The sequence below is a fragment of the Pelobates fuscus genome, chromosome 4 (genome assembly GCF_036172605.1).
Source record: "Pelobates fuscus isolate aPelFus1 chromosome 4, aPelFus1.pri, whole genome shotgun sequence".
Classification (NCBI taxonomy): Eukaryota; Metazoa; Chordata; class Amphibia; order Anura; family Pelobatidae; genus Pelobates; species Pelobates fuscus.
The window spans coordinates 328,221,070-328,246,995 of NC_086320.1; the positions used below are offsets into that span (position 1 = coordinate 328,221,070).

A 25,926-nucleotide genomic window follows, 5' to 3' on the forward strand; every position below is an offset into this window, starting at 1 on the left:
CTCCACCAAAGTTGACAGAGCTGCAAGCTTTTCCAATTCAGGCTAAAATGTACATTTTTATGAATTATTTGCAAATCAGTTTTTTGAGGATAACCCTGAGAATATCTCCAAGAGGTATTTATGCCATGACATTTCCAATAAAATATAAGTACTTCACCTATTTACTACACCTAAAAACCACATAAACTCAACCAAACATCTCTGAATATGCTCCCTAACTAATTTTAATGAAAGGTACAAGGCATGTACTCATTTGGCTGTATAGCTCCAAGCTTTTGTTTACTTGATATTTCACAATATTTTAAATATAAAATGACATGGCACATTTCCTTTTGAATTATCACTACCCCTCAGGATTATATTTTTAAAGAAGCCCCCTTATCTGAGCCAACTACTATTTCATTGGTCAGTTTTAGAAATGTAATTTGATATGACATATTGCGTGTTATGTGAATCTCTTTAAGAGTTTGATAGCAAAACAGTCAACTAACAACTGTAATCTCGGTTTATGTCTAAAATAAGGTTTTATTAATTATAAAAGTCCTGACGAAGGAACAGTTTTATTAAAAGTGACATCTATGTGCATAAGAAAACAATTTAACATTATTTACGGCTTTGCTGAAAGGTAAATAGTGTAATAGGTTTAACCACCATGCCTGCAGGGAGGTAGACAAAAAAAAAATCATTCATGTATAACAGATACTTTATATTTTCTTTTTATTACAAACCAAGACGACAACATTGTGAGCTAAATTAGCCATTTTAAAGAATACTTAAGGAATAAAAAGATTTAAAGGTCAACGACTTGAATAGGACACTTAAGTATCCCAATGCGCACCCCACCCCCCCTTTGTACGTCCCATTTATGAAACAGTTTAAAAAAAAAAAAAAAAAACACCTTTCTTTCACTTACCTGATTTTAGCGCTAATGTGTCATGCTCCTCTTCCGCTATGATCCGATAGGGTAACCTAATGCACAATGAGCATCTCATGCGCATTAGGCCTTGCCCATTGCTTTTTCTATGGGGTTTTGCTTGACAATGTAAGTTCTCATCCACAGCGTGAGTACCATCCAATCCGTTTTCCTGGCACTGGAGGCACCATCTCCCTCCCACCCCCCAATCCCCAGTTACTGAAGGGGTGAAAACCACTTCAGTCACTTACCTGAGGCAGCGATGATGTCCCTCGTCGCTGTCTCCTCCTCCGCGCCGCTCCTCCTTCTGATTCCGTCGGCCGGTGGGCGAGACTGATCCCGCCCACCAGCCGAGGAGACCTAATGCCGCGCATGCGCATTAGGTATCCCCATAGGAAAGCATTGAAAATGAATTTCAATGCTTTCCTATGGGGAAATGAGCTACGCTGGAGGTCCTCACACAGCGTGAGGACGTCCAGCGACGCTCTAGCAAGGAAAATCCTTGCTAGAAATCAGGAAGTGACCTCTAGTGGCTGTCTAGTAGACAGCCACTAGAGGTGGAGTTAATCCTGCAATGTAATTATTGCAGTTTATCAAAGAACTGCAATAATTACAGTTGCAGGGTTAGGAGTAGTGGGAGTTGGCACCCAGACCACTCCAATGGGCAGAAGTGTTCTGGGTGCCTGGAGTGTCCCTTTAAGGGACAGTGATAATGCACCCAGACCACTTCAATGAGATGACCCACAAAAGTATTATAATTATAGACTTTACATGTATAGTGTGAATAATTTAAGGGTTATTCCAACCACCATGACCACTTATGCGTTTAGAAGTGGTCATGGTGCAAGCAATTTGTATGTGCAACATTTCAGTTTGAAGAGCTGCCTATACGGAGATATTAGCGATTTTGTGTCGGAACGTGACTACCCATTTGGCACAAAGCCCGAAACTCTGTTCCCTAAAGAAAGAAATGGGTGTAGTTTATAATTTCCTATTAATTAGTAAATGCTTTCAGTCCGTGACCCTCAAAAAGAGATTAATAGATCGAAGACTTGAATGGATAAATCTATTTCTAATGTGCATTGATCTGTTCACACACTTCACACTCATGTTTTGCTACATTATATGCTTTTTGCATCGTTGTATTTTCTGGCCTGATACGTTCATGACCTTCTCAAACATGGCTTAAGATTTAACAATAGCTCAAAAGCTATAACTTATTGTGCTTTGATTGTGTCAGTATGATAATAAAATTAAGAAACTGGCTTGCAGATATTATTGTTTACATAAAAGCCTTCTTCTCATTACGTAAACTTCTTGCTTTGCATTTTACCTACATAATTTTTTTTTAAATTGCACCAGTCATGATAAACAGGACGTAGAACCAATTTAAAGTGAAAAGGAGTTTTCTGGAAATTACAACATTGAATAACATACAGAAACTCAATTGAGTTGTTCTAACTATTCTGTCGCGTGAGGCTCCATTTTATTTGAAGTTTAAATTAAAAGCCAGTTAAAAACAAGTAACATCACAATCCAGTATTTCCAGGCACAGCAAGAGCACACAGTGCAAATGAGGAGAACAATGGCAAAAAAAGTAGCTTTGATGAGCTGCCTGTACAAAATAGCTTAAAGGAACACTAAGCACTAAAAAACATTATTAGCTTAATGAAGTGGTTTTGGTTTATAAATCAGACCTGCGCAGTCTGACTGCTAAATTATCTGCCACTTAGGAGTGGTCACTTTGTTTATGCAGCCTGAGCAACACCATCCCAGGCTGTGATTTACACAGCTTTCCTCCTTAGAGCTAAAGGAAAATAAGAGAAAAATATGTATGTGTATATCTATATATATTTTTTTTATTTTTTATTTTTTTAAATCACAACTGACCGTTTTTGTCAGTTACTTAGTCTTTATTCATTTAGATATGTTTTATATGTTAACAATTGTTTTATGTATCTGTATCTAGTGTTCATTTTGGTGGCAATTTTCAATTTAGTTTGTCATCGTCTTTTGACTAAAAACTTTTCGTTTTAGTCGTATTTTAGTCATCTGAATTGTTTTAGTCTGATTTTAGTCGACTAAAATTTCAGCAGATTTTGATCAACGCAACTAAAATCTAATGGGTTTAGTTAAACCCTGTTTTGCCCCTCTGTGCAGTGTGCATTTTGGCACCAAATTTAAATTTAGTTTTAGTCATCGTGTTTTGACCCCAGGTGGGGGACCACTAAGAGAGAGGGGAGAGGAACACTAAGGGGTGGGGGGGAAGAAACATTAAGGAGAATTGGGGGCACTAAGAGACAGGTCAGGAAGGGGGGGGGGAGAGGAACACTAAGGGACAGGGGAGGGAATGGAAAAATAACACTAAGGGGCAGGGGAGAAGAACACCAAGACTAAGAGACAGGTAAGGAGGGAGGGGGGGGGGGGACACTAAGGGACAGGGGATGGGTGTGGAGACTAACACTAAGGGACAGGGGATGGGAGGGAGAGTAACACTAAGGGACAGGGGATGGGAGGGAGAGTAACACTAAGGGACAGGGGATGGGAGGGAGAGTAACACTAAGGGACAGGGGATGGGAGGGAGAGTAACACTAAGGGACAGGGGATGGGAGGGAGAGTAACACTAAGGGACAGGGGATGGGAGGGAGAGTAACACTAAGGGACAGGGGATGGGAGGGAGAGTAACACTAAGGGACAGGGGATGGGAGGGAGAGTAACACTAAGGGACAGGGGATGGGTGTGGAGACTAACACTAAGGGACAGGGGATGGGAGGGGAGAGTAACACTAAGGGACAGGGGATGGGAGGGGAGAGTAACACTAAGGGACAGGGGATGGGAGAGAGCAACACTAAGGGACAGGGGATGGGGGAGAGCAACACTAAGGGACAGGGGATGGGGGAGAGTAACACTAAGGGACAGGGGATGGGGGAGAGTAACACTAAGGGACAGGGGAGGGGGAGAGTAACACTAAGGGACATGAGAGGGAGGGGAGAGGAACACTAAGGGACATAGAGGGGAGAGGAACACTAAGGGACAGAGGGGAGAGGAACACTAAGGGACAGAGGGGAGAGGAACACTAAGGGACAGAGGGGAGAGGAACATTAAGGGACAGAGGGGAGAGGAACATTAAGGGACAGAGGGGAGAGGAACATTAAGGGACATAGAGGGGAGAGGAACACTAAGGGACATAGAGGGGAGAGGAACACTAAGGGACATAGAGGGGAGAGGAACACTAAGGGACATAGAGGGGAGAGGAACACTAAGGGACATAGAGGGGAGAGGAACACTAAGGGACAGAGGGGAGAGGAACACTAAGGAACATAGAGGGGAGGGGAACACTTAGGGACATGGAGGGGAGGGGAACACTAAGGGACATGGAGGGGAACACTAAGAGACATGGGGGGAACACTAAGGGACATGGAGCGGAGAGTGGCACACAGGGGCCTGAGAGAAGAGAAAGATACACAGGGGGACATGAGGGGGAAGAAAGACACAGATTGGCCTGGGGGTGGAAATACAAATGGGCTGGGGGTGAAAGACACAGAGACTGGAGAAGAGGAAAAAGACAGAGGGGCTGGGGAAGAGAGACGGGATGGGGGTAAAAGATACACACAAAGGAGCTGGTAAGGGTAAAAGACACAATGGGACTGGGAGAGGAGACACACAAAGGGGGATTGTAAGATACACAATGGAGGTGTAAGACACAATAGGGAAAAATAGGGGATAAGATACACTAAAGGGGGATAAGAAACAAAAGCCAGGTTAAGAGGTACACTGTTGAAGATGCTTTTTTTTGTGGGGGAGGGGGAGGGGGGGAGAGAAAGGAGGGGAGCAGGAGCGCAAAATCATCTTCGCCTGTGTACCCAAAAATCTTTGCACCGGCCCTGCATGCATGAACTACATTTTATGGTGTATAGCTCATATGGACAGCGCAAATGGTACTTGCATTATCTGGCGAGTCAAGCAACCTATCCTAGCTATAAGATAAGGCCAGGGAATAATAAAAGTATTTAGAAAATTGGGCAGATGAGATGGGCCGAATGGTTCTTATGTGCCGTCACATTCTATGTAACCTTTTCTTCTCCCTGCCTAATGGAATGCTGGGAGTTAAGAGCTCATTTGTTTGAAGCTCAGATTCCAATTTGTTGATTAACTTTTTCTAAATTATTTAACAATAACTGTGATTGTGAGAAATTGCAAGTCTGCATGTAAGCCTAATTTGCATCACTGTTTGAAAATGATTTATGAAAAGAAAATGTAATGAGACAACTCAGTTTTAAATGTATTGGTAAAGATGGGTACATCTTCAAATATATAGGTCTGTGTGAGGGGGCATCCATTAAAACATCATCATTGCATTTTCACCCTGGTTACAGTTCTAAAGACTGACAGCCAGCAATGCCCAGTGTGACCTTGATTGCTCAATTAGGAAGGAATCAATTTAATTTGTTTATGTTTAGCAAGACTTATATTTAAAAAAAAAAAAAAGCTACATCTCTCTGAATATGGAATGATATATAAAAAATACCTTTAGACCTAGAGATTTCATCAGTTGTGTTCTATAAATAATAGATGTGTTGTTCTACTCCACTGATTTCACTCGACCTACATTATATGCAGCAGCTAACCTTGCCAAGGTTACAAAGTAACCTATAGCATCACAGCTTCCCGTTCTTTATATAGTATATTCGTAAATATCCTTTTCTATTTCTGAATCAAAGTGAAACACACCCGCTTCCTTTAAGATCACACAGTGTTAGAACATCACAATGAAAACTACAAGAGCCTGAGGAAATGAACAAAATAAAGTCATCACCGAGCATGGAAAGGATCTCGCTTTAGTCCATGTGCTCGACCAGAAAATACTATGCTTACCTGTATGATGTAACATGAGACCTACAACAGATTAACAATGTACAGTGCAGCACAACAAAGTATGTTTGCAAAAAAATCAGAATTATTCACGAAAGTCTGAATTGTAGCAAATGAACATCTGAATTGCAACATTGAAGCATGGATTGCTATCGTCACTGCTTGGCTAATTTAGGTCGAATTCATTTGGACTTTAACTTGCTACAGATCGGTGTTTAGTGAAAAAGGTATAAGCTAAAAAGGAAACCGTCCCTTTTACAAAGAAACAAAGGAGTAGGCGTAACGTAGGGATCCATAATTTATAGGTTATAAACAAACAGATGATGAACCAATACTTTTACAACCTAGTTCATGGCTTCATTCAGTTTTTTGTTGTTGTTTTTTTTGCTGCATGAGAATCTAATACACCACCAAAGGAAATGGCATCGAGATACTGCTGACTCAAAAGTAGTTTTAAGGGCGTGTTGTGCAACGAGGACACAGCTTGCAGTGCATACAGTCTGTTTGTATTACAGCTCATATCTCTCCTTTACACATCATACAATAAACAACTCAGCACTGTATACTTCAAGTTGTGTGTTTTAGTACATATATTCTACGTTTAACACATTCTATTCTAGTGGAAGATCCAGTAACTACTGGGAAAATAAGGGTGAGACATGGAAAGATGGGTTGGGGTTTGAGGAAATGTCGAAAAGCTAAAACAAATTAAAGTGAGCAATATAACCTTTACCCACCCATGCACTACAAGGACTTTAATATTAAATAGCTGTAGTGGGAGTCATGAGTTTTATTCTTCCATCACACAATGAGTAAAAAAAGCTTTTATACTGTATTTCTGTTTGCATAACCTTTTTGACTATTTCACCAAGTGCTAATGTAGGTCTTTAAAAGCACCCCCACACTGGCACTAAAAACTCAAACAAAACCAAGCTGAACATGTGGACTTTTATACACAATTTATAGGCTGCTCTGGGAAACGAAGGGGAAATTACTTCTCAAATGATGAGTGACCTTTACATTCCAGCTGCTGTGGACCAGGGTTCTCATGATGTTTAGCAAGGCATGGGTCCACAACAGCTGGAGATAATGAGGGTTTAGTCATCGTTGGCCTAGGCTACTGGGTTAACCTCGACCTTCAAATGGACTTCACCATGCTGAATGGAAGATCACTTGGGTGACTCATTGCGGCCCTACAACATGTGCGGTAAACCCATAATTCTTGGAAATATCCAAATAAATGAACTAGAACAAGTAAGAGAATATGTGAAAACTTGGGAAAAGAAACATATGCTAGCAGATGTGTCACACTATCCTGAATGCAGGCTCTTAGATTTATCAGCATTAATAAGGTCTGGAAGGTTAAAAATAACCTAGTAACAATTTAACACAATTTTACCGCTTTCATAAATTAGAATTAAAAACAACAAAGCAATAAATTAGAATTAAAAACAACAAAGCATTTAATAACAAAAATCAAAACACACAAGGTGCTCATATGAAAAAAGAAAGGGGTACAGAAACATAGTAACGTTAAAAAAAAAAAAAACAAACACAGCTTACAATACGGTTTATAAATTACTAATTACTTGTCATAAGGCTCTCTATAATTGATGGAAAAATACTAAATAAAAACTAAATATTTCTTAAACCACCAACTGACCCACCCACAAGCATAAAAATACTACTCCTATGAAATAAAAATATAATATGTATGCATGGTTTATACATCCAAGACATTTTAAAATAAATGATTATCGTCCCTTTAGATTTATATTTGTCCTTGAGCTTAGATTAAGCTGCTGATTCACGAATCTCGTGTTTAAAAAAAAAAAAAAAAATCTGTCTTCCCTTCAGGAAGCAATTCTTTAGTCTATGTGTTGTGCATTGCTAGTTTAAAATTACATAGATAAGTTTATACATGTTAAAAACAAATAAAAAATTACATTTCTTTAGCTGGTTAAATATACACATAGATCTCTTCCAGCACCTGTAGCTTAATTACTGGTTCAAGTGTCCCCAGTGATTTAGAGGCTTTGTTAAGTTGGGGGAGGGAAGGCGTGTGCTTATTTTATATAAACTCTTAGTGACAGTTTTATTGAACCAGAATTTGTGTTTCTATGGACAGGTTTACATGGATACACCCATTTCCGTCCACTGAAGTCACTCACAAATTGAATTATGGATGCAGTTAAGCATATCTTACTATTAAAGGGACACTATAGTCACCATAACAACTTTAGCTTATTCAATCAGTTTTTGTGTATAGATCATGCCTATATAGAAGTTTCACTGCCAATTTGGAATTAAATCACTTTTGTTTCGGTTTATGCAGTCCTAGCCACACCTCCCCAGCCTGTGACTGGCAAAGCCTACATGAAAACAATATGGTTTAATTTTCAATCAGATGTAACTTACTTTGGAAGTTTATATCTCCTGCTCTGTAAATTAAATTTTGATTACATACAAGAGGCTCCTGCAGAGTTTAGCAAGCAATTAACAGAGCAGGAGATAAGAAATTTAAAATTAAACAGAACGTACAATAAATGAAGTTTAAACATGAAATCTCTCTTTTCCGTACCAGTGTGGGGTTACACTACCCAGTCATAGGTAGGCAACTGCCATAAAAATGGCAATCGTCCACCTAAAAACAGGATACATTACCTGCACATAACACCCCATATAAGAGAGATTTATTATACTTTCTTAAATGATAAAGTCTCATGTCTCTATAAGTAGAGAGTGATTGCTAAATTTGAATTGCAATTATCCATCTACCTGATTACTGTTCGTACGTTCAGCCCTACACATGTGGCATCTCACTTGCAAAAGAGGGGCCATAAGGCCATATGCTATTTAGTTATCAGACAATATAGTTAACAGGCAATCACAATGGCAGACATGATCACCTGATAATACCATAAGCATAAGTAACAAAATCATGGTGGTTGGGGAAGCTCCCTGTAGCCCCCCCAAAACATCTAATCATGAGATCCCTTATTCGACAGCAGAAATTCTCTACTTTCAAAACAGGTTGTCTTATGTCTGCATATGCTTATTTTGTGTGTTTTATTATCAATGCTACTTTTCTCAAAAAGCAAGGGTAGGAATCAAAATTCCAAATTACCACTAGCCATTGGTGAGTAAAAATCTGGCCCCGGCAAATGGAAATTTATCCCTAGTGAGTGTGATATGGACCCTCCAAGGCTTGCAGTGGCAAGTAACTTTTAAAGCCTGGCTACTGGTTTAGGATTTCATATTTGAGCCCTACTAACAGAGTTTGGACGAGGGTTAGATCTTGCATATTTTATTATAATGCTTCACTTCACCTGTTGTGAAATCAAAATGTTGTGCAATTTAAAATATGCCATTTTTAATTTTCAAGCATGCATTTTCTGCATAAATAGGTACACAATAACCAAAAATAAAGCACTGATCTTGTAGTTGTCAAAACGCAAGATTACAAACTTTAGAATACTGTAGTTTGCATTTGAGTAGCTGAAATGATTAAGCGTAAAAGCGTAAAAGCATAATGGGTATTTTTGAAGTATTTATTAAAATAATGACTATTGTTCATCAAGCAGACTATGGAAAATTTCAACAAAAATATTTGTTTGCATTTTTGATGGCTCCAATTAATATGTTGATTTTAGTTTTTCCTAAAAGTACATGATCTACTGAACAAAATGAAACAAAATATAATTTGTGAGGGTAACAAAAAAAAAATTAAAAAAAATGATTGGTGTTTCAAAGTAGTGGGTACAAAAGCCTAACTAAATAGGACTATCACAATAGTGTGAGAAATTGACTAGTAGCTAAAAAAAAAATCAAACACAGCACTAGAAAATCAACTAACAGCTAGGTCTAAACAAGGGATACGAGCATGGTATAAGTCATATTTCTTTTGTTCTGATTAAGAAGAATGTGTTCTAAAATAGCCTAAAGGGGTCTTCAACACATTTAGCTCAGACTCTCAGAGACCAAATCAGCAAATAAATGGCCATGATTATTATATATCTCAATTACACTCTTTTTCTTTGCTTTTGCAAAGAGAAGGGACTTAAGCATACTTCCCAAATGTTTGTGTATATCTATAGGTGTACATTAAGCAAATATGGTATTGCATAGACTTTAAAATGTATTTAAATGTGCCTTCTCAATTACCCGTTAAAATGACCACTGCATAGCACATGTATAATTTCTTGAAAAAAACACAATTTACTTCCCACTGCATATTGACCGTTATTCCCATGATAATTAAGGGGCCATGACACATTTGCTTGCTATATTTCATGCCCCAGGCTTGCCTCAATGAGGAAGTGAAAATATGTATGGCAGACAAACATCTTAAAATGCATACAAACTTGTTAATTATTCTGTTCTTCACTGACCCTTGAGATAACGAAAGTCCAGTAATGAGAGCAGGGCTCAACATGCCTCGACTTGAGTTTACTGTATAAGGAGGAGGAATGTTAAACAAAGCATTCTCTGTAATTGCCTTCTATAGAGAGAAAGACATACCGGTGCATGCTGATTGATGCCAGAACGAAGCTCGTTTTTGTTTGGCTACATTTTTTTTCTTATTTGATGACTGGTCTATGAGAATCTCTCTACAAAGAACACTAAGCCAATTGTGAAGCAAGTAAAATGTATTGTGCATTGAGGCCAATAATTCCATATTCTTTGCGTCTTTTAAAAGCACTCCCAAGACACAATCATTCAGGGTTTCCGGTTCACAGAACAAAGTGCTCCTCCAGCACTACATTCTATGAGTATTTCTGAACAATGGTATATATTTCTATAAAACATTTTGGGATGTGCTTAGACCCAGAAGTTGTAACAAGGGATTCTGAGACGAACTATAGATAGGACTTTTTTTTGTTATATATATATATATATATATATATATATATATATATATATATATATATATATAAAATAGGAGGTCAGCCAACACCTGGATGTCAAAGCCAAGACCAAAATCAATTAGCCGCTCTACTGTCCACAGAGGGTGCAAAGTAATAGAGGAAATCATAATGTAACTTACAGCTTGGAGCACTTCTGGTTAGGGCATTTTATGTATATGAAAAAAAACGATGACACATTATGACAAATTCCGATCTACTCAGACATTTTCTATTGCCATTAAATACCAGTCATGTTTGTTACCTTTTGGTATGACAATAATGCTTTTTAAAATATTTTTCTCACTACGTTTTTTTTCTAAAAATGGCATAATATCAAATTACATCAAGGGAATAACAAAACAGAACAAAAAGAAGAAAAAAAACACACAATTGCATACTGGTAAAACATACAAGTTATTGGGAAAGATAAAAAGGCTTTAGTATTGATCATCAGCACCACAATGAATACTATTGAAATAATGCCTTTTCAGAGAAAATGCAGCGTTTCCATTACTTAAAAAAAACAAAACAAAACAAACAAGTTTATTTCCTCCAAATATACCATATCAGTCGTGGTACGTTTTGCCTTTTCTTTAGGCATTCACAAGGGATATTGATCGCTACTTGTCCAATGTGGATCTTATGCTTGCACAAATAATATATGTTAATACACACTATGCAGCACTGACACAGGAAGTACCTCTAGTGGTCGCCTGAGTGATTGTCACTAGAGATGTTACTAGTCAGTAATGGAAACGCTGCATTTTCTCTGAAAAGGCAATGTTTACATAAAAAAGCCTGCAGAGACCGACTATACTCACTAGAACAACTACATTAAGCTGTAGTTGTTCTGTTGACTATAGTGTTTCTTTATAGAAGCTGCTATCAGTGCTGTCCACAACTTCCCATGGTAAATGACCCTGAGTTACCACACTGAGTAAAATACACTGTAATAACCGTAGGGTAAAATACCGAAATAGCAAATATGTTAGAATATCTGGTGGTTCCAGGACTTTGAAGGGCACTTTTTTCTAAACTGTGCTTTGCGCAAAACAGATAGTTTGATTTTATATGTGAAGCAGTGTTAGAGTGAAGTCATCACAGTGACAAACCTACTGTGAAATTACTTTAAACAAACATTTTATGCACTATACCCACTACAGCAGATTTAAAGGTTGTGGTGCCAGGAACGCCCTTGGTAACCCCATAATGTAAGTAGTTAAAAAGTTGTAGAACAGTTTGGCTTCTTATAGGGAGTCTGCAGGGTGCCACTCACTGTCTACACAACAGACTGCACAGCTAGTTTCTGTAGCGCTTACAAAAGCTCATAAGCAGGGTCTTCTGGCTTTCCTACCAACAGAGACAAAGAGGAGTACGGAGACAAGCAGATCCCCCGTTAAAAAGTCAAATTGTTCAAAACTATTAGATAACTTACAAATGTCAAATGTCATGGAACTCCCGGTACCATAACCACTACAGTGTGCTGCAGTGATTAGAGTACTTGGATTGTTCCTTTAACACACAGCAATGATGTACAAATAAACATTTCAATAGCTCCTGAAGGCAGCATGCAGTCTGGACGTCAAGAACTTCTGTGGCTCATGTTTCAAAGAACATGCATTTATAAAAATGGTTGATTTGGTAAAAGATGTAAGGATCTCATTTTAGAATACTGTCATGCTTCTGTGTGGCTGGTATAATTATATAAACTACAAATAAGAACACATGCAAGCAAATGGGCTGCAGATGTATGTGTGTGATTCCAAAATATTGTGCGCACAGTAACACAATACTTTTGGGTTGTGAATAGAAAGCATTAAGAAGAGCGTGGATGTGTAGCCCATGTCACTAGACATGAATGCAAACTCATACACAAACAGGATTGAGTTTATACAATTCCAGTGGATTGTGCTAGAACTGCCTCCTTAAAATGCCTCTTGACATCCCCACTGCTGCAGTTTGCACATCCTTTTAAAAGTGCAGTACAAGCAAACAACGATAGGTCGAGAAATTACAGTTGTGTGAGGGGGCAAATAAGGCCGTATAGGAAGTAAAAGGAAAATAAGTCTGTTGAGGTGTGCCGGAACCAACGTCGTGGTAGGCCTGTAATAAAAGAGGGCCCACCCATGAGTAGTAATGAAAGTATAGATAGAGGGAGTGGAGGGTGGGGACATGCGAGTCGCTAAAAACGTACGGGATGGAGGAAGGTGAGTAGGGGGGGTTTAAATAGGTACCATGCCCCTCGCACAACTGCAGGCCAAGCCTTTACATTTGTGTTCGTCATTAAAATGCTGTAATTATTTAAGGAACAGAACACACCCAATGTCTTATAATTTATTGGTGTAGCAATAAAACAAATTATTAACAGGCTCCAGTATTTTAGCGTACTTGCAATTACAGATGTTCAAATGTATACTAAACATACAAATTATCATAGAAAACATTTTACCCATGATCTTACGACAGCACCAGAATGGCTGGGAGGGAGAGACATACAGACAGACACACACACTTCATATCACATGCCATTTTGCAATTTATTATAAACCTTAACTAGTGTGAATGATTTATCACACACTATAAATAAAACATTTAACAGAAAGGGATAAAACCTGCCAGGTCTTCTCTATTATACACGAGAGAAAGTAGCAGATAAATAAAGGTTTTAAGTGTACCACCGAGAAATGAAGCTTTCATTGATAAATATTTGGACTGTACTTGAAAAGCTTGGAAACACCAGCAGCAGTCTGTTTCATTGCTCTCAGCAGGAGAAAGAAAACCAGGTCATATATCCTCTAGAGGCTGTAGCTAGGAGGCAACTGGGTGAGTGGAAGGATATAGATAGAAAATGGTTTCTCCGCCAAAGTCCTTCAATCTTACTTGCCTTTCCCAGCACACTGCTGGTACCACAATCATTTATATTTCTGTAATCTTAGCAAAACTGGTAAATTGTTAAATAAAAATCACACAAAAAAAATCATAAACAGCATTATTTTTTAAGCATTAGTAGAACTCCGTTAATCCAAGTAATTTTATGTTTTGTTTTTGTGTGAAAATTAACAAGCAGCAAGGTGTGTTTGATGTACATAAGCAAACATTCAAAAGCCGCTTAGACATTTCTGATTATTTGACTATATAAGAATGAATGTCTTACACAAATATAAAAAGTCACTTAGGATTAATATGATGTATACACATTAACCAAACACAATATATGTAAGATCAAGTGAATATCATAACTTCCCCCAGTAACATAACCATACATTAGGGATCGACCGATTATCGGTTTTACCAATATAATCGGCCGATATTCAGTATTTTCGGCAATATCGGTATCGGCCAATATAGATACCGATATTGCCGATAATACCTCCCAGGACCCATTACAAGCCCGGCAATCCTGTTTTTTTGTTTTTTTTTTAACCATTTATCCACCAGGACGGGTGGAGGAGTGGGATGCAGACGGAGCCAGGAATACAGCTTTGTATACCTGGCACAATAGGGTCCCCTTAATTATATTGGTGGGGCCAGTGTTTGATCGGTTCTCAGAAATTTTAGGTGACTTGTTAAAAAAAAAAAAAAAAAAAAAAAGCAACTAAAATGCAATTGAGAACAAGAACAATGTATCTTATTCACACAGACAGATTTCTAAACACATTTATTGTATTTTAAAAACACATTACTGTGAGTATTATTGCTGTGGAGCTCCGACAGACACAAAAACAATATTAGCTCCCAATAAAAGAGGGACATTAGGATCGAAAATAGGGACAATCCTTTCTAAATAGATACAATTGGCAGGTATGTAACACACGCTGGGGTAACTTAAAATGACAGAATGTTTCTTTATCAAATTGTTGCCAATAATTAGCACCACGTGAGAAGGTGCTAAGAGAGCCTACTTAAAAATCTATGTAGTTTTCCCTAGTTGTTCCTTTTAATAAAATGTAACTAGCAGTCAGTATTTGGGTGTGCTGAAACTGCATGAACTGTAATTACTCAGTGGTCATTTTGTGGGCAGTTAAGGATTAAAGCATTAAAACAAAGACCTTCAACTTATTTAAACTCAGATTTTATGTTTTTATCCAAAGAGCTATCTATTGTTACTGGGAGAAATCTGGGCTTCCTTCCAATCCAGATGATATGATTGTACAGTTAGATTTTACTTTCCTGAGGAATTCCCCCCCCCCCCCCCCCTCCCCAATTCACATCCTGTTATTCACAGAGGGCCTCATTTTAGTCCAAACTACATTTTTAACAATATGCAGAACTGATGACTCCGTTGAAACACAAACTGACAAATTAAGAATACTAAAGTTTTAGGAATATATACCAGTATTCCTAAAACTATAGTGCTGGAATAGATATTTAGGTTCCCTGCCCCCCTCAGAGTGAAGTTAAAAGGTTTTAGAAACTGATGTTTATTCCATCACTGTGCAGGTTTCTGTGTGGCTGGCCCCGCCTCCATGGCTATATTCAATCTTGGCAATCTCAAACAATCGAATGCTTTCACTTAGGAAAGCATTGGGAGGCTATTGCGCATGCACAGCAAAACCTTGTGTAGCCCAATCAGAATCTCCTCATAGAGATGCATTGAATCAATGTATATCTATGGTGAGCATTCACTGCCGTCATGCAGAGCGTGGAGACATTGAACATTTGTGCTGCAGACACTGCAGCACTGAGATAGGAAGCACCACTAGAGCAGTGGTGTATTTTGGATTTGTGCTGCACTATGTGTGACTAATCTCAGGCATCCCCGCCAATCTAAATTTGGTCCACCCCTTCATGTCAAGGCCGCACCTCTTCCTATTTAAGACCAACACGCACTTTGACTGACAGAGACACACTGACACCGCCACTCAGTGACAGGCACACACTGTGAGATACACATATACTGGCAAAAACACACTAACTGATTTGACACACACATCCTCACTGATTTGACATACTGACAGACACACACAATCACTCAGAAACACACATACAGACTCACACTCACTGACAGATAACCTGACGGACACCCACACATTCACTGGCAGACTTACACTGACAGACACAGACACTCATTCACTCACCAGACATACATTCACGGACAGACAAGCACACTTACTCACAGACATACACACCTCCATCACTAACAGACACACACTCACAAATATAATAAAGAAAATAAATAATGGGAAAAATCTCCTTGGAGAGGTCCCTATTGGGGTACAAAATAATGAATCTAGCCAACTCCTTGGCTTGCATCCCTCCCTGTTACAGGTGCCTCATCCCAGGACCCTATTTAGCCTTGTACCGCAGAGAACTCTAAATGGAATTTTTTTCCCCAAGTAAGTAGCTCATGAAGCAGACACTAGGCTGGAAGTGTTGGACCTGTCAAAGATGGGGTACATTGATGTTGTGGCAGTCTTATGCAATGTATGATCATATAATGTAACTAAACTCACATTTTTTGCCTGGATTAGGTGTTTAAAAAAAAAAAAAATCTGTCAGCACTGAAGTTGCTGTTTAGGGGATAATGGAGTGCAGTGGATTTTCTGTTTTTATTGTATAAATTGGCTCCCAGCAGCACATTCAGGCGAGTGCAGCCAGCCCCCTGTTTTCTCATACACACCCTGATACTGACAGATTCACACTCACAAACATTGCCTAACACACTCACAAATTATTTAATGTATTAATTTAAATCCACCCAGCCTCTCTACCTTTGGGAGAGCTGGAGTGGATTCTTTCCTTGGGGTCCAGTGTGGCTGCTGGGCTGGTTGCTGCTGCCTCCTGGGCTGTCTGGAAGCTGCTGGGCTCCTGTGCAGCAGAGTGGATGGGCCGGTCACTGCAGGCACGGGGGAGCTGTAATCTTTCTGCTCAGCTCCCTCGTGCGCCGATGACTGATGCTGGGAGCCGGAATGACGTCATATTCCGTCTCCAGCAACACCTCTGAGCATGCGAGGGAGCTGAGCAGGAAGAGCTCAGAGGACGGCTCTCCCTCGCCGCCCGCAATATTGGCAACTGCAAGCCTCTGGGGGAGGCATTGGGCGAGCCTCTGAAGGAGGCATTTGCATTTAAAAATCTGCAGGGACATGGTATAGACACCAGAACCACTACATCAAGCTGTCCCTGTAAATATCAAGGTAAAGCTTATTTTGTTGGGGGACATAATGTTTCCCCCAAGTACTCCCAGCAAAAGAATACAGCCTACATTGTTGGTTTCAAAGCTTCCTGTAACTACCTATAGAAGAATTAAAATGGACACGTAATAAGAGGTTACCACATGCCTCTTAAAGCAGCTCTGCCACTTCTGAGTGTTTCACATACAGATAAGATCTTTATGAAATAGTCGTGTTGTCAAACTGTACCATAATATAAAGTAGGAACATTATAGTCATCAAGTTGTAGGTTGGCAAATTCAATCGATTGTCAATTACCACAGCTTTGAGCAAGAGGTTCTACGAAGGTCTCCGGAAAGAAGAAGGCAGTGCTCACAAGGGAAATGTCAGGTGAGTATCACTTTATTTAGCTTTTCTCCTAGGTTACCACACAAAATGTATCACCTTGAACTAGTTTTAAAGGGAGAGCAAGGCTATTTTTAACCATGTAAAATTTGATTGCCTAATTTTCTACAATGGCCTTGATTGTTTTGCCCACAGTAATGATGAACATTTGATTGCTTTTTCTCAATAAATACACCAGTCCCCTTTAATTGAAGAACTGCGAGTGTATCCTATTTTTTTTTTGTTGTTACATCCTTCAACGTGGAATATCTGCACCCAGGCAAGAGGTACCATATTCCATATTTCTACAATTTGGTGGAATGCCAAGCAGAGTTTTATATATCCCCATCCCCAACCGCGCCCCCCACCTCGTCAAATTTTACAAAATTGCATTAACTAATTTACATAAATAGTGTCATTCGACTAGCTGGCATTTGGCCTGGCAGGCCAGTCATAAGGGAACAATCACTGTGATTAAACTCACAATACAGCTGACGAATAGGTGAAATGCGTAGCTGGTAAACAAGTTGCATCAACAAAGTTACCTAAGCCTTCAAAAGTCACTGCAACTTTCCATAAATAATAATTACCCAATGTGCCCCAAGGGCATTAAGCCACAAGAGTATAGACCTCATTACATTTTGTGTGAGTTTGTTTATATGATACACTGTTCTCAAAATGTTCATCGCTGCAAAGTAACCTGATGCTTTTAGCAACCCATTATATTTATAACTGTCGAAACCAAAAGAAACACAGACCAAAATCTATAAAGAGATGTGTGTGCTCCTCAGCATGTACTGCATAGAATTCTGGCATCTTCCTAAACAGCGGCTTTGTAAATAAAAAAAAATTGCAGACGACATTTTTTAAACCAATCTCTGATCTATAATTGAAAGGAATAAGAGGATTGCTAAAGCACATTTGTGTACAATGCAGACATGAGCTGGATCCAATAGGCTTAAACAAAAGAAGGAAAACTGAATGGAACCTCTGAATGTGCGGCTTCTTTTTTTTTTTTTTTTTTTATGCTGTGATACTGCTCGTAGTTGCACTGGCATGTGTGTGGATCTCATTCCTTTCTATGAGGGAAAATGCTAAACTAAACTTCCTGTTAGATTTGAGAGACCACAAATACGAGTGCAGCGATGCATCTGCCATATACAATCTAGGCAGGAATGACAGGCTGTTAATGGTGGTAACAAAGTCTGCACTTATAGCATTATTTTTTTTTATTATTAACTCTAGCTTGTAACTGCAGCCGGTACCCTTTATTTGACAAGGGACACAATGGATTCAGGGCAGTCACAGTATTTGACCATTGAACCAAAGAACCGTAAGCTTGTTTGAGCAGGACCATCTTTGCATATTCTGTAAACAATATTTTTGACGGTTAACTAAGGGATATTTGAACAATATTATTTAAACTGCTAATACTCTTTAAATAGTAAATACATGTATTTAAAGCTGGGAAGAAGACAATTTGGGGCACACTGAATCCCGTTATTTACATGATGGGATGTAAATAAATAACATCCCATCATGGATTGCCTCTCAAATTCTTACACGAAGGGAAAGGGGACATTCAAGGTCTAAGAACTTTTAAAAGGCACAGCCGCAGTTCTGGCCTAAGCGAAGGTAAACTAAGGGAAAGGGGACATTCAAGGTCTAAGAACTTTTAAAAGGCGCAGCCGCAGTTCTGGCCTCAGCGAAGATTAACGCACATTGGAACATCCCTGGTAAAGAGATAGCTTATACTTGCAGCAACATATGAAAATTGCTGCACATACAAGGAACTACTAGCAAGGTGGCTGGCCTCCTACCGTACCTTGATCAAAGAGAATTTGTTGTCATTGTGCTCTTAGTGTGTACGTTATGACAGCTTAGCAACTCATATGTTACAGTTCCTGTGGGCATTTATGGATGTCTAAGTCTGTTCCAGTTAAATTAAGGATAACAGAGATTTGGCTCACAGAATGAGCAGCCAATCAAAAAGCAAAAGACTCATGCTACAGTCTAAACCAAAATAGAGAGGATGAAGTAAATACATGCCCTTTAAAAGGAATACTCCAAGCACCATAACCACTACACCCCACTGTACTCAGGCTAGTTGTCATCTTGTACTAAAACAGTTAATTAAATTAGTCAGGGAGGGTACAAGGGCACATCTGGCACTATGACCACCTCAAAAGAAAACAAACCTCACACAAAAAGCACCTTCAAGCACCATCAGCTTTTATTTTCAGGCCTGACTTCTACTCAAATAATCACATTATATGTGACTGTAATATCTCACCACCCACAGCAATGCACCCTCTTAGTGAATAGTTGCAATTTAGATACACCAAACAAAATGTTTCTTTTTATTTCATGTGCCTTGAGTAAAACTGGCCAGGTCCTCTACTCAGGTCAAAAACTTTACCATATCTCTGAAAAGGATGAGTGAACATCTAAAAATGGGTTAATGAAAGTGCATGAAAGTCCGTAGAATACATCTTAATAAACTGGTCTCAGACACTAATTCTGTGTACCAGGCGCATTTTAGCGGCACCCTTCATTTTTCACACATTGAAGACAAGAGCAGCACCGACTAATATACTTTGTACTAAGAGAAAAAGAACCTTAATATGTGAATGCATAGGGGTTGGTAAGAAACAACTTCTGTATGTGCAAATTTACACCTGTCTGGATATCAAAAAAGGAGCCTCAACGGATGTTTGCAGCTTAGCCAGTAACCATAAGTTGATCCAAACTCATCTGATCAATACAATACAACACAACACTGTTACAGCATTGTCAATAGGGTAATAAAATATATGATAATGAAGCTTATCATGAGGCAGGGGGGGACTATATTTTACTGTACTTTGTACTTCCTGGTATATCTAGGGATAAGTTAAATACAGAGAATCACAGGGAACTTAGTACAGAGCAAGCAGATTGCCAGTGTCTGCCTTAAAGCAGGATACTTCAGGATATGCTCCTGCAATTACTTTTGCCAATTACACATTTCTGGATGGCAAAAACTACATTTCAAATAACACTTACAGGCAGAAATGGAAATTCTATACAAACGGAAATGTCCATTTGCATAAAAACATATTTATTAAATATAGGGATAACAATATATTAAATGACCTAGGAAGCCACAGATCCATACCATCAAATTCTCCCCTAGCCTCAAGTCCTTTAAAGCATCATGGAAAACGCACCTCTTTAGGAAAGTCTATTATCTACCTGAGTGTCGCTTCTCTAATTCCAATCGCCCCTCAGTTCCCTCGCTTGTATAGCTCAGCTCACGATCTCCTTCCACTGTTTGGTTATTTACTCACTACTTTTACCTGGCTATTTTGACACAGGCATCTTATCCATCAAGCCCTCCTCCCCTCAGACATGCATTTCTTACTCTAGTCGTTTCTTTACCCCTTCCTCACAGATTGCAAGTTTGCTTTAGCAGGGCCTTCTTCACCTCTTGTCTCTTAATATTCTGAATGTGAATAGTCAAAAATACATATTTTATAATTGTAAAGCACTGTGTAATAGGTTTGCACTATATAAACAACAATAATAATATTAATGATGCTTTGCTTGGACAGAGCTCTTACAGTTTATAAGCCATTAATACCTAATAAAGCACTGGAATTTGATGAATGTATTCTATATTTATTTGATCTTACCTTCAAAAAAGCCCTTTGCCCTGAGAAAACTAACACTGAGTCTCAGTACAGAAAGCTTGTCAAGTTTGGATATGATGTCCTGTGGGAAGGGCAAAAGGCTGGCTAATCTATCAAGTTCCGTGTTCAGGCGGTCCCGGTGCCTCTTGGATGGGTTTGACTTCACACCTTCTTCTGCTGGTTTTGCCCTGCAAAGTAACAAATATACATGTCAGACGATCTGTGAATTATTTTTAAAAAAGAAGGAGTTTACAGGATTTGTAATTTCAAAAGAGCTGAATGCTGAACAGCCATAGCTATTCAGTTCAAGGTTTACAGTCAGCCCCATTCAGAGTTTTGAGAGTGAGTTTGTGCAGAGCATTCGGCCAAGCGGTCAACCACACAGACTTAGCGACAAGTTTTGCGCCCACCATACAAATATTTGTACAGTCGAAAGAGGGAGTATGGATTACTCATCTTAAATCCGAGACAAGTTAGAGGTTTATAACCACAGTGAATTATGCATGTCACCTGTGCACATGTTTATATAAAATGTGGTTTCACCAACTCTTTATAAAAAGTATAAAAGCCTAATTTGCCAGGAAACATATTTAAAACTAAAATATTCTGTTGCATGAACCAAATTATTTATCAACCATTATCTAGACTACCACCAGTTTTATATCCACATAATAATGCAAGAGTTTAGAAAGAACGCAGAGAAGGAAAGGGAAAATATACAATAAGCAGAAAACAATTGGTATTCTTAGGAAAAGTGACATAACTGGAACCAACAAATCACAAGGACTTTAACCCCTTAAAGGAACACTCCAGGCACCAAAAACACTTCAACTAAATCTAGTTGTCATGGTTACATAGTTACATAGTTAGATAGCTGAAAAGAGACTTGCGTCCATCAAGTTCAGCCTTCCTCACATTTGTTTTTTGCTGTTGATCCAAAAGGCAAAAAAAAAAAAAAACCCAGTTTGAAGCACAATTTTGCAACAAGCTAGGACAAAAAATTCCTTTTTGACCCCAGAATGGCAGTCAGATTTATCCTTGAATCAAGCAGTTATTACCCTACATTGAAAGATTATATCCTTGAATATTCTGTCTTTGCAAGTATGCCAGTATAAGTGGTGCCAGGAGGCCCCTGGAGGTACTCTTACCTTCAGGGGTTAAACTATTCTCAAACTGTTTAACTCCAAAGTTGCGACAAGCGACGATCACAGCTCCCCCCACCAGGTTTCTGCCTTATGTATTTTCACAGTAAAATTGAAAAGACTGCAGGGACAGGCTATAGACTGGTGACTATTGTTTCCCTTTAAAAAATTTATTTTTATTGTTCGAAAATAAAGCTTTGTTAGTTTATAAAAAGACAAAACGAGCACCCATCACAAAAAAGCTACATTTATATCAGTTTTAGTAAACCTATCAAGAGAGTAGAGGAAATTGATGGATAGGTGGGTGGGATATGATGGATGGGGATGGGGTATGATGGATGGGGATGGGATATTGGATGGATAGATAGGAAAGTAGGATAGCTCCAAAAGGATGCATTGATCGTCCACCAGTCAATGGAGTATAACCGAAGCAAGGTTTAGTTACCAGTGGGGTACCTCAGAGATCTGTACTTGGACCCATTCTATTTAATATTTTTATTAGTGATATTGCACAAGGTCTTGATGTTAAGGTATGTTTTTTTGTTAATGATACTAAAATTTGCAACATGGTTGTTGTTCTAGGAGGGATAAGCCAAATGGCAAATGATTTAGGTAAACTAGAAAAATGGTCAGAGCTGTGGCAACTGACATTTAATATGGATAAGTGCAAGACATAAAAACCCAAGGGCAGAGTACAGAATATTTGATAGAGTCCTAACCTCAACATCTGAGGAAAGGGATTTAGGAGTACCGGTAATTATTTCTGATGACTTGAAGGTAGGCAGACAATGTGATAGAGCAGCAGTAAATGCTAGCAGAATGCTTGGCTGTATAGGGAGAGGTATTAGCAGTAGAAAGAGAAAAGTGCTCATGCCATTGTACAGAACACTGGTGAGACCTCACTTGGAGTATTGTACGCAGTACTGGAGACCGTATCTTCAGAAGGATATTGATACATTAGAGAGAGTTCAGAGAGAAGGGCTACTAAAACTGGTTAATGGATTGCAGGATAAAACTTACAAGGAAAGATTAAAGGATCTTAACATGCATAGCTTGAAGGAAAGATGAAACGGGGGGGGGGGGGTGTATGATAGAAACATTTAAATACATTATTATTTTATTATTTATATAGCGCCAGCAAATTCCGTGGTGCTGTACAATAAAATTAATCAACACACTAAAGAAGGAGACTATATTTAAAAGAAGAATAACTACCACAACAGGAGGACAGTCTTAAATTAGAGGGACAAAGGTTTAAAAATAATATCAAGAAGTATTACTTTACTGAGAGGGTTGTGGATGCATTGAATAGCCTTCCAGCTGAAGTGGTAGAGGTTAACACAGTAAAGGAGTTTAAGCATGCGTGGGATAGACATAAGGCTATCCTAGCTATAAGATAAGGCCAGGAACTAAATTAAAGTATTTTGAAAATTTGGCATACTAGAAGGGCCGAATGGTTCTTATCTGCCGTCACATTCTATGTTTCTGTCAAAGGAAAATAATTTTGTCAAAGTTTATTTGGTCATTCCCATCAGGTATCTGGCAGAGAGCCAAGACATTAGAAAGAGTTCTACGAATGTATGTAAAGTTTTGTATTGAGGTATATTTTCATGAGTGAACAATGGGGCCAAGTAGTCACTTAAGAAGAGTTTGTCTGATAATTTTAGAGTTTGAATCTGGCGACCTAAATATGAAATACTAAAAAGGTGAGAAGGAAGCAAATACAAGTTCAAAAGGGCTCCTTTGCTTTAAGTCCACCCCTCTTATGAGACTAGCCCATTTATCTTTTGGTAGAAATGACTAGTTGGGAGATGTAGGCACTCATAGGGTGCCTACACTTTGAGGATACAAAGTGGTGCCTTCCCAACTCCTATTTTTGTCATGCCAGCTAATTTACGATCATTTCCATCCAAGGATTGACATTGAACATATAATTTAACAATACAGTGTTGGTGGGTGAAGAGACTGGCTTTATGGGGCCATGAGACTTTTTTTCTCAAAACAAAAGTGACAAAATAAAAAAAAAATTAAAAACACACACCCCTCCCCCACCAAAAAAAAACCAAAACAAAAAACAAGCAGAACAATAGCATCTAAACGACTTCTTAAATTGTCACTTCCAATATAAACTGCACTGTTAATGGAGCTTGATGTTTTCATGTAATAGTTAACTTCAGAGTTTAAGTAACATGGACGTTTTTAGGGTTCCACACAATTTATGAGATTGGGGCTGGGAGAAAAGAGCAGTTCAGTGTATGTGAAAACCTTTCCCCATGTCTGTTTCTTTAAAAAAAAAAATATATAAGTTAGACAGCAACTATGGTCATACAGTCATGCAGGCAATGACACAGCAATATGTGGGTTGTTTGAAGAAAGATTAGATTTCTTTATATTTAACATTAGGCTTGAAAAGAAATAAAAGGTCTAACAATCTAAGGTTGCCGTTTACGTAGCTAAAAATAAAAAATAAAAATGCCTTGATAAATAAGGTGTTATAAATGTGCAAGTTCCTCATTCGTGGTTGAATATCTGTATCATGGGTACACACATGATTTGCAGAAGTATCGATCGCATTAAAAAAAAAAAAAAAAAAAATCACATTAGCAGAGTCTAGATCAGGGATGTCCAACCCGCGGCCTGGGACCACCAGCAGTGCGGCCCAGTTGTCGTCCGCAATGCCGGAACCCTGGGCGACAGTTCCCTCGTACGCCCGGCAGGGAGCCGGTTGCCGGGATATGAAATGATCCCAGCAGCAACCACTGACCACCAGGGACAGAGGATCAATGCCCTAGAGCAAGATTGGGGGACCTCTTTAGTACTAAATGTGTGTGTGTGTGTGTGTATATATGATGTTTGTGTGTTATGTTGTCAGTGACTGTGTGTGGGGGGGAGAAGGGATCTGTGGATATGTCTGTGATTGTGTGTCTACGTTTTTTGATTATCACATGTTTATTTGTATGTAAATGTATGTATAGATCTGATTTTGTGATTGTGTTTATAGGCATGTGATTGTATAGGGGTGTGTGTGTGTGTGTGTGTGTATGCATATATGTGATTGATTGTGTGTATAGGTCTGTGTGTTTGGTTATGTGTGCATATGTATATACATGCGTATGTATTTAGTAGATAACTCCCTAATATATACTTAAAGGGACACTCCAGTGCCAGGAAACAAACCTTTTTCCTGGCACTGCAGGTACCCTTTCCCTCCCAGCACCCATCCCATGTTGCTGAAGGGGTGAAAACCCCTTCAGTTACTTACCTGAGACCCCGCCAATGTCCCTAGGCGGTGGTTTCGGGTCCGCCCACGCTCCTCCCCAGCCAACGTCATCCGGGGGAGACCTAATGCACATGCGCGGCAATGCCGCGCGCGCATTAGACCTCTCCATAGGAAAGCATTGAAAATGCTTTTCTATGGGGAACTGAGCAACGCTGGAGGTCCTCACACAGCGTGAAGATGTCCAGCAACGCTCTAGCACAGAAAACCTGTGCTAGAAACGAGGAAGTGCCCTCTAGTGGCTGTCTAGTAGAGGAGGAGTTAACCCTGCAATGTAATTATTGCAGTTTATAAAAACTGCAATATTTACACGTGCAAGGTTAAGGGTAATAGGAGTTGGCACCCAGACCACTCCAATGGGCCGAAGTGATCTGAGTGCCTGGAGTCTTCCTTTAAATCAGGGCTTCACAAATTTGCTAAAAGAGCTAAAAAAAAGTTAGGAGCCAGATTTTATTTAAACTTACAAAGCTTTATGTTCAATGACAAGAATACAATTCTTAAAGGGACACTATAATCACCAGGACCACCACAGCTTAATGTAGTGTATGTGGTGTCTATAGCCTGTCCCTGCAGGCTTTTACATAGAAACATAGAATGTGACGGCAGATAAGAACCATTCGGCCCATCTAGTCTGCCCAGTTTTCTAAATA

General features: G+C 39.0%; 1 protein-coding gene across 1 annotated transcript in view; it reads right to left on the reverse strand.

The window, feature by feature from the left end:
- Positions 1 to 25,926, reverse strand: part of AHR (aryl hydrocarbon receptor) — a 114,846-nt gene that overhangs the window by 45,076 nt on the left and 43,844 nt on the right. The window contains exon 2 of the mRNA XM_063452397.1: positions 20,861 to 21,045. Within this exon, the coding sequence (XP_063308467.1) occupies positions 20,861 to 21,045 (185 nt within the window). The remainder of the gene's footprint in view (positions 1 to 20,860; positions 21,046 to 25,926) is intronic.